Source organism: Lissotriton vulgaris, chromosome 10 (assembly GCF_964263255.1).
Source record: "Lissotriton vulgaris chromosome 10, aLisVul1.2, whole genome shotgun sequence".
In the NCBI taxonomy this organism is placed as follows: Eukaryota; Metazoa; Chordata; class Amphibia; order Caudata; family Salamandridae; genus Lissotriton; species Lissotriton vulgaris.
This window is the reverse complement of record NC_141698.1, coordinates 262,212,413-262,226,179: the sequence shown is the minus strand read 5'-3', so window position 1 is coordinate 262,226,179 and position 13,767 is coordinate 262,212,413. Positions and strand designations below refer to the sequence as shown.

The 13,767-nt window shown below is 40.7% G+C and overlaps 1 protein-coding gene across 1 annotated transcript in view; it reads right to left on the bottom strand.

The window, feature by feature from the left end:
* LOC147685082 (SCO-spondin-like) overlaps window positions 1-13,767 on the bottom strand; it is a 1,395,910-nt gene that overhangs the window by 507,343 nt on the left and 874,800 nt on the right. Inside the window, exon 63 of the mRNA XM_086939757.1 lies at window positions 4,760-4,957. Coding sequence (XP_086795883.1) covers window positions 4,760-4,957 — 198 coding nt within the window. The remainder of the gene's footprint in view (window positions 1-4,759; window positions 4,958-13,767) is intronic.

Here is a 13,767-nt window from a genome sequence, read left to right as displayed (position 1 = left end):
TTGTTTTTGTTTGGTTTACAGTGTCGCAAGCTTACGAAGCGGGGCGGACTGTGCAGTCGACCCGACACCTGGGAACCAGCGGTCAAAGATCACCGGCTGAGGAAAGAGTGGTGTGGGTCGTGGGCCACTCATACGTGAGGCGTGCCGTAGACGTATTCAAAGCAGGTGACATGATTCACATGGCTGGGGAATACGGGTACAGGGTGACCTTCTACGGAAGGGGCGGGCTCTGTATTGACCAGTTTCAAAGTTTTATCGAGGGTTTGTTAGGGCGGACAAGGTCACCGCCATCTATAATCATAGTGCATCTTGGGGGCAATGATTTGGTGACCACTGGTAGACGAATACTTCTCGAGTTGATACTATCCACAGTGAGTTGGTTGGCGAGAAGGGTTCCAGGGTGCACGATTGCATGGTCCCATATGATTCCACGAAAAGTGTGGCGGGGGCTATTTCGGTGGCTGCTGTGAATCATTCAGTGAAGAAGGTGAATAACAAGCTTAGTAGATTGTTCCGTACTAGTAAATTGCATTCTATTCCGCATGGGTGTATCAGGGGGGATCAAATGTATCTAGAAGATGGAGTTCATTTGTCCCGGGTGGGGAATTCTTTACTCATAGGAGACTTCATAGCTTGGTTAAAGAGTTTGCAGCCATGACCTTTAAGTAGGAGTTTTTGTGGGGGGTCCGGATAGCCGGTCAACTATCCGGCCTGTGGCGGTAAGGTCATGATCGGTGAGCAGGAATTAGAAGATCCCTAGAGGTAGGGCGTCACCCATTATGGATGGGAGCGCCCGGGCGGAGGCGGCCATTGGCCCCTCAAACGGGGAGGCGGTCCCCTCTAAGGATGGGGACGCCGAAAGGGAAGGCGGCCATAGGCCCCTCCCTGGGGAGGAGGGGCTAGGGCCCCTCCTGGGAATTTCCCGGGGCCAGGACATCTGCGACGGCAGATGTGGTAAGTTGTGTGGGGTGGGAGAGGGGTCTACGCTACCTTCTAGACACCTCACACGAGTCCTCGGACGACCACTAAAGATGGCGTCGAGTTATCAAGGGGCCCCCGCTAAGACAAGGGAAATTGGAAGTTGGCACAGAGGTACAGTCCTCTGTGCGACCGCCCCTCACAAGTGAGGGGGGGGAGTCTGGTAGTGGGGATCTGACACCGGTTACGACCTTGCCGTTGGCCCGTAAATGTTAGGATGTACAATTTCAAAGTTTGAGTAATGCATTTGCAGGATGTTTAGTATCGGCTAGGAGAACCTTTGTATTAGAGATGTGTTAAGGTCAGCCAAGAACATCGTAATGTGTAAATGAAATTGTACATGATATGAAACTGTTATTTTTAACGTTTTAATTTTGTTTCATATTTTAATAAATACGGCCGGGAGGGTAACTCCCTCCCGCCTTCCACAAGTTCAGAACTGTTTCCGTCTTCCCATCCTTGGGGATTGTGTTGAGAGGGGGTGGCGGGTATCTCAGCCATATGGAAAGGACCCTCCCCGTTGCACGTGAGCTCGAGACGGAACGAAGAGCCAATATTTGACCCACCCACCAGCCCCTGATGACAGCGATTTGTGGAATAAAGTCAAGTGTCATGATATGGTTTTTTCTTACAGGTTGTTTTGAATAAAGTTGGTAATTTGGTGTGTAATAAAGCGATAATTTTTCCTTTTCAGCATGTTTTATTCAGCAAAATAGTTGCACCGGATGCTCGGTAGAGATTATACTTCGATTCGCCTAAGTATAAATTGTTTTCTCCATTTTTAGTCTTAGATTGTCGTATTTATTTTGGTCGGGCGGTAAGGTCATGATCGGTGAGCAGGAATTAGAAGATCCCTAGAGGTAGGGCGTCACCCATTATGGATGGGAGCGCCCGGGGGGAGGCGGCCATTGGCCCCTCAAACGGGGAGGCGGTCCCCTTTAAGGATGGGGACGCCGAAAGGGAAGGCGGCCATAGGCCCCTCCCTGGGGAGGAGGGGCTAGGGCCCCTCCTGGGAATTTCCCGGGGCCAGGACATCTGCGACGGCAGATGTGGTAAGTTGTGTGGGGTGGGAGGGGGGTCTACGCTACCTTCTAGACACCTCACACGAGTCCTCGGACGACCACTAAAGATGGCGTCGAGTTATCAAGGGGCCCCCGCTAAGACAAGGGAAATTGGAAGTTGGCACAGAGGTACAGTCCTCTGTGCGACCGCCCCTCAAAAGTGAGGGGGGGGAGTCTGGTAGTGGGGATCTGACACCGGTTACGACCTTGCCGTTGGCCCGTAAATGTTAGGATGTACAATTTCAAAGTTTGAGTAATGCATTTGCAGGATGTTTAGTATCGGCTAGGAGAACCTTTGTATTAGAGATGTGTTAAGGTCAGCCAAGAACATCGTAATGTGTAAATGAAATTGTACATGATATGAAACTGTTATTTTTAACGTTTTAATTTTGTTTCATATTTTAATAAATACGGCCGGGAGGGTAACTCCCTCCTGCCTTCCACAAGTTCAGAACTGTTTCCGTCTTCCCATCCTTGGGGATTGTGTTGAGAGGGGGTGGCGGGTATCTCAGCCATATGATCATATATGTGTTTTTGGCATCCTACAGATATTGAAAGCCTTTTAAGAGTTGTGGTCTTATATCTGTATTGCATGTCTGACGTGATATGTCTGCACATCAAAGTGCAGATGTTTATGTGGTGTAACACTTTTTTTAAAGAAAGTTAAGCAAAGACAATACCCATATCGATCTTACGCTAAGATGCTTTGAATAGTACATATCCTATAGTTTGTTTTCTCTTCCGCAGAAATCTGAAGTGACTGACTCAACTTCAGGGTGAGTAGAACCTTGCATGTTATTATTGTTGGCCTGTCTACCATACAGTAGACAGGGCATGAGCCATAGTTTAGGAGGCAACTAGCCCGTCCCATTTTCCCTTCCCAGAACACATTTCTAGCCCTGATAAAAGCTTGAGGACACTTTTGGTCTATCTATCAATAAGGGCTGAATCATGCTGACATGGTTTAGGGTGTAGGGCGATAATTCCTCTCTATCACATGTGGTATAATTTTTTATCTGTACGTAAAGCACACTTTAATACATGGGATACCTGGGTGTTTTTAGGTATTTGTATCCTAGACCCCAGTACACAACAATCTTAGAAGTGCTCCCTGGAACATGATTGAGCCCATCGTGGTTTTTAGGTACCAGGATGCAACCCGATATTGAAGCATGCCACCACTAGAGTGGGAGAGAGTCACCAAAAAACAACTAAGATTTTGTTTTTTTGTGTCACCAGGATGAGGTAGCGTGAACAATCGAAGACCCTATTGTTGGGGCCAGGTCAAGTAAGGGTGATAGGATAACCTTTCTGTTATAAATTCATGTAGAGAGGTTGCATTTTACAGCCCCACTAGGTATTTGTTTGCTCTCCCCTTCCTAAGTATGAAGTAATGCAGTTCCCTTGGGTTTGTGGAGAATATGAATGGGAGTGCACATATTCTATTCTGAGGAAGGCCTCGTGGCTGGATTCCCTTGATTAGACTGCAACTTTGACACCTATAGATGGCGCTTAAAATACATTTGGGAATTTTTAGAGTTTGATCAGGCTCTATGCATGTTTCATGTTGATTGTACATTGTTTGTGTTTTTTCTTCTTGTCTTGTGAATGTTTTATCCTTTACTTATCATCTGTTTTATTGTTAGCTGTGACTCCATCTTTTTGTATTTGTATAAATGTTTAAATGAAAAAATATGTTATATTTCTTTTTGTGTTTGATTAAAATAAAACTAAATTGTTTGAGTTTTTTAAATTTGACCCATCCTGTTAGTTAAACTAAAGTACTAATATGCTGATTAATTATTACTGTACTCAATCCAACTGCTACAATATGAATTAAGTAGCTTTAGGCTACTGTATTACAGGACCACAGTTCCTAGAAATCATGACAAAATACTGTTCCCTATCTCAGGTATTGAAAAGGGAATTATGTTTTGCTATATCTTTGTTTACATTTATTGAATATTTCAGCATCAAATATCCAATGCATCAACAACATTAAAACAATGGCATCAAATCACTCAGTTTTTTTAGTAATAAAAAGTAAAGTTTCATCAGCATTCCCTCCACAATGAGGGCAAACAGGTGCGTCTAATTGACATTCAGGTACACAGGGCTGGCTAAAAAAAGTCTCTCAGGACCAGGTGTTTCACACAAAACAAACTTTCAGGCAAACAGTTTGGCTTGAAAGAGAGAAGTCCCTAATGACTGCATTAAAAACGTAATCTGCACTAATGTTGTCTTTGGACATGTTGGTAAAGGTTTAATTACGTCTCATCCCTTTTGTCTCCTAAAAAGAGCACTCTCCCCAGCACAGCAAAAATACACATTTTTCTACATTGCTCCAATGCCAAACTGGAAAACCAAAAACAGCCATTGCAAAAATGCACAAGCCAGCCCAATCTTTCTTTCCATCCATTCAGCCAATCCCTCTATCTCCTTCTCTCTTTTCACTCTTCTCCCTCTCTGATCATTTGTTACTACCGTACCCCTCGCTCTCTTTCTTTCTCTCTCCTAAAGCCTACCCGTGCCTACTGCAGTTAACCTCAGGGAACTGGGACACATGACAGAAGCACCAGTAATGGCCTAGGGCTTTCAAAGATGGCCTCCAAGACTCCAGCCCACCTGGGAAGTACCAGGAGGAATACAAGGCTTGTTCAGCATAGCAGAGCCTTCCCTCTTTGTTTGAAACTTTATCACCTGTCAGCCATATTACTTACCAAGAGAGGTGTTTTGGTATCGACACCGGCATTCGGCCTGCTCCACACAGATTCCATCCTGCATGAGTTGATCTTCTGGGCAGCCACACGATGGCTGGCACATGAGGCTGTCTTGGCAAGCCATGTCACCCTGGAGATCCTCACATGTGCGTGGGCAGGTCTTCCCGCACTCATACTTCACCTGCCCGCCTCCGCAGTCTAAGAGAAGCAATACAAGTCTTGTATTTAACAAAGTGAGAATGTCTTTCACAAGCCCAAGTGCCTGTAAGTAAGTAACCTACTTTTGACAAGAAGAACCTAGCACAGTGGTTCCCCCACATTTTGTAGACCTCAACCCAATTTTCAGAATGAGAAACAGTTGCAATCCACTTACCTTTAAAGGCCATGGGGGGGGTGGGGTAATTTCTTTTAATGTAATAGTAGAGATGCTTTCAAAGTGCTGTGTATTACCAAAATAACACAATCTTTACAATTTTTTAATTCCACTTCAATTTGTGTGGGCAAGCTCCAATTGCAATCACTAAGATTCTGTTGGATTTAGAATTGTGTACTTGCTTGAGTGTGGACAGTGGGTTAAAAACCAAAATTTAAGCGGACATCACAACTTTCAAGTGCTAATAATTTGGAATCATTTTTATAAAGCAGTGTGTATAGATTTAGACTATTGGTCTATAAAGTTTGGAATTTACTCTCAAAGTCCTCAAATAAATAATTTAACTTCAAGAGAACATACAGCTTTGGGATAATTAAAAGAGAATCAAGACATAATAATAAGAGAGGCAGACAAGGGTGGAACTATTATGGTTATGAATCATGTGGATTATGAGAATTACATTTTAGGGCAAGTAGGTGACTCAGAATCAGAATATGTTTATTTAATTAAAACCATAACAATGTACCACTGAGTCGCAATCATGGCACCATTAAAAAGTCCATAAAAATATATTATTTTTTGTGCTTATCAAAAAAGAAAAACAATTTATTATCACAGAAGTTTGCACTTCACCCTGTTACAAGTAAAAGAGAATAAAAAAATGAACTAATACATACAAACATAGGGCCCCATTAGGATGGCGGGCGGATTGCCCCCGCCAGGCTGGCGGTAGCCACCGTCAGCCTGGCGGGGGAAATCCGCCCGCCATCCTTCCCTGTATTCCCCCACCGCCATATTAGAATGGCGGGGGGGACCACGGCGGAGCAAAACACCACCCGCCACTTTTCCGCCCTGGTCGCCTTGCGGCCGGGGCGGAAAACGAGTAACATGCAGGCGGTGTCTGTCAGACACCGCCCGCATTATTACAATGGGCCCCCAGAGTGAAGGCCAAAGGGGGGTGGCACAGTGTATACCTGTGGTACCCCCCTGCATTTACATAATCAAAGCGGTGGGCACCGCGCGGTGCCTGCCGCTTTGATTATGTAAATGCTGCACAGCATTTTTAGTATTGTGGCGGGCGGAGCACAGAGCTCTGCCCGCCACAATACAAAAAATACAGGATGTGCCCGCCACAGTGGTGGGCACATCCTAATGCTGCGTGCGGGAACCCCGCCCTTAGGGCGGGCAGTCCCGATTTCCGATAGGGGGCCCATAGTATCTAAAGTTTCATCATGCTGCTCTTTTTACATTATCTGATCATATGACAGTAATAATTTATAAGTTGCCTTTGCACTGACCTAGCTTGGTGGACAGAAGGAACTGACCTTTCTGCCAGGCCACTAGCCTTGTTTAAATTCATCCTTGTGTTTTGGTTAGAAATTTAATCAAACGACAGTTGAGCTGTGGATCTTCCAGATCAAGACATTTTAATATTGCAGTTCTACAGGAGAGAATGCCTCTTGTGTTGAATGGTCCCTTTAGCAATTTCCGACGATACTCGCTTAGAGCTGGGCAGATGCAAACTAAGAGCCAGATGTAGGTCACCCAATATCGGTCGGTAACGGACGAAATTACCAAATTTCGGTCGTTAAAGACCTGTATTGGGTGGAGAAGTGTGGCTCAGGGGTTAGAGGCGGCAGACCCGGAAGCTGAGATCGGCCCTGGACCAGGGTTCAATTCCCCGCCTCGACGGGGCTTGGGCTCAATAATTCCACGGACTCGATAATTCTCGCTCCGGTGCCTACTCGACTCACGGGCTCACACTCTGCGACTCTGGGCAATAGCTTGCTTAATCTCCACAACGGCCCCTCGCGGCGGGATGCCTGGCTTTCACCTTGTGGATACCCTGCCGGGGTTATCTCACAGGGGAATACCAGGACGGGTTCCCTAAGCAAGCGCTTAGATGCCTGCGATGTGGGTAATTTGCGCTATATAAATACATGTACATTTACATTTACATTTACATTTGAGGTGTAGGGGCCAAATTTAAGGATTCGGTAATTTACCGAATCGGTAATTTAAGGAATTGGTAAATTATCGATTCCTTAAAATACCGATTCGGTAAATTACCGAATCCTTAATGTAGGGAGCACTCAAGTGAGTGCATTTCTGAGTTAAGGATTCGGTATTTACCACCAACTAAAAGTTGGTGGTAAATATCGAAAACCTTTGAAAAAGCAAATTTGTGCCTTTCCAAAAGTGCCATGTGGCAGACATACATGCCCTTAGGGCATGTATGTGTGCCACATGTGCACCCATGCACTATTCAGGGGTGCAACAGGGTGTCAATTTGACACCCTGCCGCCCTTGTAAGTCTTCCCCCTATTACCGATTCGGTTACCGAATCAGTATTTCCCATTCATTCCTGTGGGCCTCCAGGCCCATAGGAATGAATGGGAATTACCGAATCGGTAATAACTGAATTTTACCGATTCTGTAAAATTTGCCGAATCAATACATACATACCATTTACCAATTCTGAAATACTGAATCGGTAAAATTCGGTATTTTAGAATCAGTAAATAGTATTTACCTACATATGACCCTTAGTGACAAAAATCCTGTTTTGGCGACCCACAAAAGCTACATGACTTTGGGACCTGGTATTTCCAACTTGGCTGGTCTGCATTTGATGGCGTATTTCTATAAATTTAGGGGCATATTAGCAAGGGCGTGCGATAAATATCGCAAATCGCGCTTAGCGCATATTTTTTATCGCTGTCTGTCGCTGGATCTTATCGCAGAGATAGCGCGTTATTACCAAAGTATTTCTCCAATGCGATAAAAGATCCACCGATAGCGGCAAAATCCACCAAAACAGTGATAAAAATGTTAAAGCAAGCGTAAACCTTGCTAATAGGCAGGGGTGGATTCAGCCTTAGAATCCACCTCCCATTGAGTATAATGGCTAAGTCAGGTTTTTAGCAGGTGTAAAAATTCCTGCAATAACCCTGGTTAGCGCAACTTTTTATGTCGCTAACAGCTGTTAGCGACAGCTTGCTGATAGGGCGATAAAAATGTTGCCGCTTTAGCAGCAAAAAGTACAGCTAAAGTGGTGATATGGCTCTTGCTAATATATCCCTTAGACTTTAAATAGTTGGAGAAAGGCTGACACAAATATGACGCTGATTGCAATTTCATATAGGATTGCAGGACCATCCATGCCTGGGCCCACTTGCTCAGGTTAACCTTATCCTCAAATAATGAGTGTTGCTTTGCTTCCTTCTTCAAGACTTGCTGGAAGGTGGTAAATGGAAGATTCTGCTGCCAAAGGTCTACCATATTAGTGGACTGTAATGAAGAGTGAAGATATTTGGAGTAGACAGACTGCGGGTCGCCTTGTAACGCATTCCAGAGTACATTTTTGATCTCATTTTCTTGGTTGCGCCAGACTTTGTTGCAGGATTTTATCGTGACATATCTTCTGTGCAGCTGTGCTGTTGTAGCCCAAAGTCTAACTGATGCTGCACCGGTGAGGCATTATGCGGAAGTGAAAATACTTTTTTATATGCTCGCGTTTGGAGTTTATCCAGCATGGGGTGTCTTTCCCATACTGGACTTCACTTCTGTATGCTAGAATAGTTCAATGTTTTGCTTTTATAATGGCAAGTGATGGGGTGAAAGAGGGACCTTTAAAATTTTTTGATATTGATCAAAATGCAAATGTAAGTCCATTTCCCATTTTTTGTATTGCCTCATTCTGTATTTGAAAGGTTAGTCATTTGAACAAATGTATCCCTAGATATTTATAGCTATTAACTGTTTCCAGGTTCACGTTGCTAAGTTTAAATGATGTTTGTTTATGGATGGCTCAACCTATAATCATAGCTTTTGTTTTTGTACAGTTTATTTCCAGCAAGTTCTTCCTGGCACATATCCCTACCTCATCTATCGCTCTTTATAGGCCAATTCTAGTGTGGCTTGCTAGGACTCTGTTGTCGCTATAAGATAAATGATTAATCTGTAAAGTTCCCAAGCGAGGGAGATGTGAGTTGATTTTGTCAAGCCTTGGTTACAAGTCTGCCATTAATAGGTTAAATAAGTGTGACGCTAGGATGCATCCTTTCTTAAGGCCCTCCTTGGAGTAAATTATACTCAAGAGTCTTGCCCCGTCAGCTATTTTCACTTACATCCACGTATCCGAGTATAATTCCATTATCGGTTTTAGTACTCTTTTTGGCAGGTCCCACTGTTTTACTTTATGGCTCTATTGACTCGATCGAATGCAGCTTTAAAATCGATGAAACATAAAAACAAGTTCTTTCGTTGTTGGAAGCTTTTTTCTGCCATTAGACCTAGCGCAAGTACATTTGTAAAAGTACCAGTGCCACGTCCGAAGCCAGACTAATTGATGGGAATAATTGTATTACTTTCAGACCAGCATATTAGATCTGCCAGGATTAGTGAGGAGTAATACTTCGCTTCAGCATCAATTAAAGTTATCAGACAATAGTTGGCTGGGCAGTTCGCTCCCCTCCCTTAAATAATAGATTTATTATTGAGTCTCTCCAGCTATCTGGAAGGCGGTGTAAAGTGCTCACCTCATCAAATAGGCAAGATAGTGGTGCAGCCCAAAAATTGGGTTCTTGTTTATATATTGCCTGTGGTATGCCGTTCGGCGTCCTTGCCAGGGATTTCAATTGATCTCAAAAGGCTTTGGTGTAGATCTACAATGGTTATACAAATGTTTCGCCCCAAATTTGTCCTGCTGCATTTTGTAATCCTCCCAGATTTGTTTTTTGTATCGCTTTTTAAGTTGTATTTGCTCCAGTTTTCATTTTTGATGCATTGTTACCCCTTGTTAGGAGACTCTGTTTGTTACCAGAAATTGAATTATAATCCAATCATGAATTTTACCAAACTCATTAATGCTAATCTAAAACAGTGGCATAATGGACTACTGAATAACGATGGATATTGTCATTTACGTGTAAACCTACCCAGATTTCTGTGTTCGTACACACTTCCAAATATAAATAAGGATTCTACCTTTCCACCAGGTTGATCTATTATTTCAGGAAATGGAGGACCAACTGAAAGAATCTCAAAATATGTGGATGTTTTCTGTGACCATTTGTATGTCATTTACTATCTTATATTAGGGACACAAAGCACGTTGTAAACTGATTGAATGATGTCACATGGGACTCAGTGATGATCACGCTGTATACAAATATTATGCATGGTAATGGGATCCGAGCTTTTGGCCATTTTTGAGAAACAGCCCTGTTGAACCATACTATTATGCTGATCACAATGACAAGAATGATATTAGAAAATAATGTTTTCTAGTTTAATGGTGAGTGGTTTCGCCCCTTATGCAGTACCTCAGGTATGGGGCCCAAGTGGTTCAAACTGGATTGAGTACATTTATTATTAGGGAAGATTAATTGAGGTTTGTTTTATGATTTGGACAGGGGGTGAGTCTGAGTTAAATACGTTTTTGAATATTTTAATGATTGCAATGTGTCTTTTACACAGTACAAATGTGAATATATAGTACTTTTGAACATAAAACTTTATATTAAGGACAGCAAGATTTAGAGTAATATGTTTCAAAAGAAAACTTCTAGTACATTGCTACATGCAACCACTTTACACCCTAAATTCCAAATTAATGCAATACCATTCAGAGAAATGGTTAGAGCGAGGCACAATCGTAGCGATGACTGTAAATTCGGTATACACTCAAAATATCGAGTGTTTAATATCAATTTGCATTAATATCGAATTAAAAATATATAATGGACACAATATCTAATGGAGAGAATATAGACTACAAAAATATCGAGTAGAATAGCAGTAATATCGAATTCAAAATATAGAATAGACAAAATATCGAATGGACAGAATATAGACAACAAAAATATAGAATGGACAGAATATAGACAGCAAAAATATCGAATTTGAGGTAAGTAAGTTGATATCAATTTTTTAATAATATCCAATTTTTTAAAGTGATTTTTTATGTTAGTATACCTGTGAAAAGTGTATATTTGTTTTATAGTTTATTTTAATTAATTAATTTTAAGGTATTTAATTTTTGCGTAATATAATTCTGGGTGGGTTGTGGGTTTATAAGGGAATAGGGTGGGAAGTAATTTAATTATAATTAATTAAATCTGTTAATTTATTTATTGGTATTTATTTTGAAATAATTGTTAATTGTTAATTAATTAAAATATAATTGGTAATACATTTTAATTAATTGATTAATTGATAACTATGTTAATTGTATTAATTTATTTTCTGTAGCGGGTTGTGGGTTTATAGGGGAATAGGGTGGGAAGTAATTTAATTATAAATAATTAAATTTTTTCATGTATTTATTGGTATTTATTTTGAATTAAATTGTTATTTAAATTTTTAATTGGTAATTAATTAAAATATAATTGGTAATTAATTTTAATTAATTGATAATTATGTTAATTTTATTAATTTATTTTCTGTTTTGGGTTGTGTGTTTATAGGGGAATAGGGTGGGAAGTAATTTAATTGTAATTAATTAAATATTTTAATTTATTTATTTATATATTTTTTTGTAATTTTTAAATATTTGTTAATTGTTAATTAATTAATTGTTAATTGGTAAATAATTTGTATTAATAGGTAATATCTTTTAATAAAAAAATTTTATTTGTATTTTTAATTGATTAATTATTATATTATATAAAATTATTAATTACTTTTAAATAATTTGTAATTGGTATTAATATTTAATTAATTTTTATTCATATATGAAGTATTTACTTTCCCTACTGTTGCACTCTCTGGAGTGGGAATAGTAATTTTTACCCCTACGCTATCCAACGCTTTACATTCTGTTGCACTCACTGATGTGGGAATAGTAATTTTTACTCCTACGCTATCCAATGCTTTCCCTACTGTTGCACTCACTGGCGTGGGAATGGTACTTTTTACTCCTACGCTATCCAACACGTTCCCTACTGTTGCACTCTGTGGAGTGGAAATAGTAATTTTTACTACTACGCTATCCAACGCTTTCCCTACTGTTGTACTCTCAGGAGTGGGAATAGTAATTGTTACCCTCCCGCTATCCAACCCTTTCCCTACTGTTGCACTCATTGGAGTGGGAATAGTAATTTTTACCCCTACGCTATCCAATGCTTTCCCTACTGTTGCACTCACTGGAGTGAGAATAGTAATTTTAACTCTACGCTATCCAACGCTTTCCCTACTGTTGCACTCTCTGGAGTGGGAATAGTCATTTTTACCCCTACGCTATCCAACACGTTCCCTACTGTTGCACTCACTGGAGTGGGAATAGTAATTTTTACCTCTACGCTATCGAACGCTTCCCCTACTGTTGCACTCTCTGGAGTGGGAATAGTATTTTTACCCTCCCGCTATCCAACGCTTTCCCTACTGTTGCACTCATTGGAGTGGGAATGGTAATTTTTACCCCTACGCTTTCCAACGCTTTCCCTACTGTTACACTCTCTGGAGTGGGAATAGTAATTTTCACCCTCCCGCTATCCAATGCTTTCCCTACGGTTGTACTCACTGGAGTGGGAATAGTAAATTGTATGCCTACGCAATCCAACATTTCTCTACTGTTGCACTCTCTGGAGTGGGAATAGTAATTTTTACCCCTACGCTATCCAATGCTTTCCCTACTGTTGCACTCACTGGAGTGGGAATAGTAAATTTTATGCCTACGCTATCCAACGCTTTCTCTACTGTTGCACTCTCTGGAGTGGGAATAGTATTTTTTACCCCTACGCTATCCAACGCTTTCCCTACTGTTGCACTCTTTGGAGTGGGAATAGTAATTTCTACCCTCCCGCTATTCAATCCTTTCCCTACCGTTGCACTCACTGGAGTGGAAATAGTAAATTGTATGCCTACGCTATCCAACGCTTTCCCTACTGTTGCACTCTCTGGAGTGGGAATAGTCATTTCTACCCCTACACTATCCAATGCTTTCCCTACTGTTGCACTCACTGGAGTGGGAATATTAATTTTTACCTCTACGCTATCCAACGCTTTCCCTACTGTTGCACTCTCTGGAGTGGGAATAGTAATTTTTACACTCTCGCTATCCAATGCTTTCCATACTGTTGCACTCACTGGAGTGGTAATAGTAAATGTTCCCCTCCTGCTATCCTACCGTAAAAATATTGTATATTTTTTATTAATATTATGTTATATATATATATATATATATATATATATATATATATATATATATATATATATATATACATATATACATATTCAAAAATTAAATTGTATGTTTAATTATTTTTAACTTACATTAATTATTTATTAATTTGAAGTTATTTAAGTATTTTAAGTATGTTAAGGTTAATTATATTTTTTGTAATACTTTATTTCGATAAAAATAAGATTTATCATAAAAGTACATACAATTCATTATCAAAAGGAGTATAAAAACTTTAAAAAAGAGAGTCCTTTCTACAGCAAATGGAGACATTATACAGTTAAAAGGTAGATAAAATAAAGTCCTAAAACAGAGAACCAGTGATATTCTAGTGCTTTGTAATACACAGTTTCCTACCCCGTTCTCGATTTTATCAGTCTTGAACGTATCTGCCAGGCCTTTCCCAGAAACTTGGCAACTCCGCAAAAAAACAACATAGATGTTGTGTCC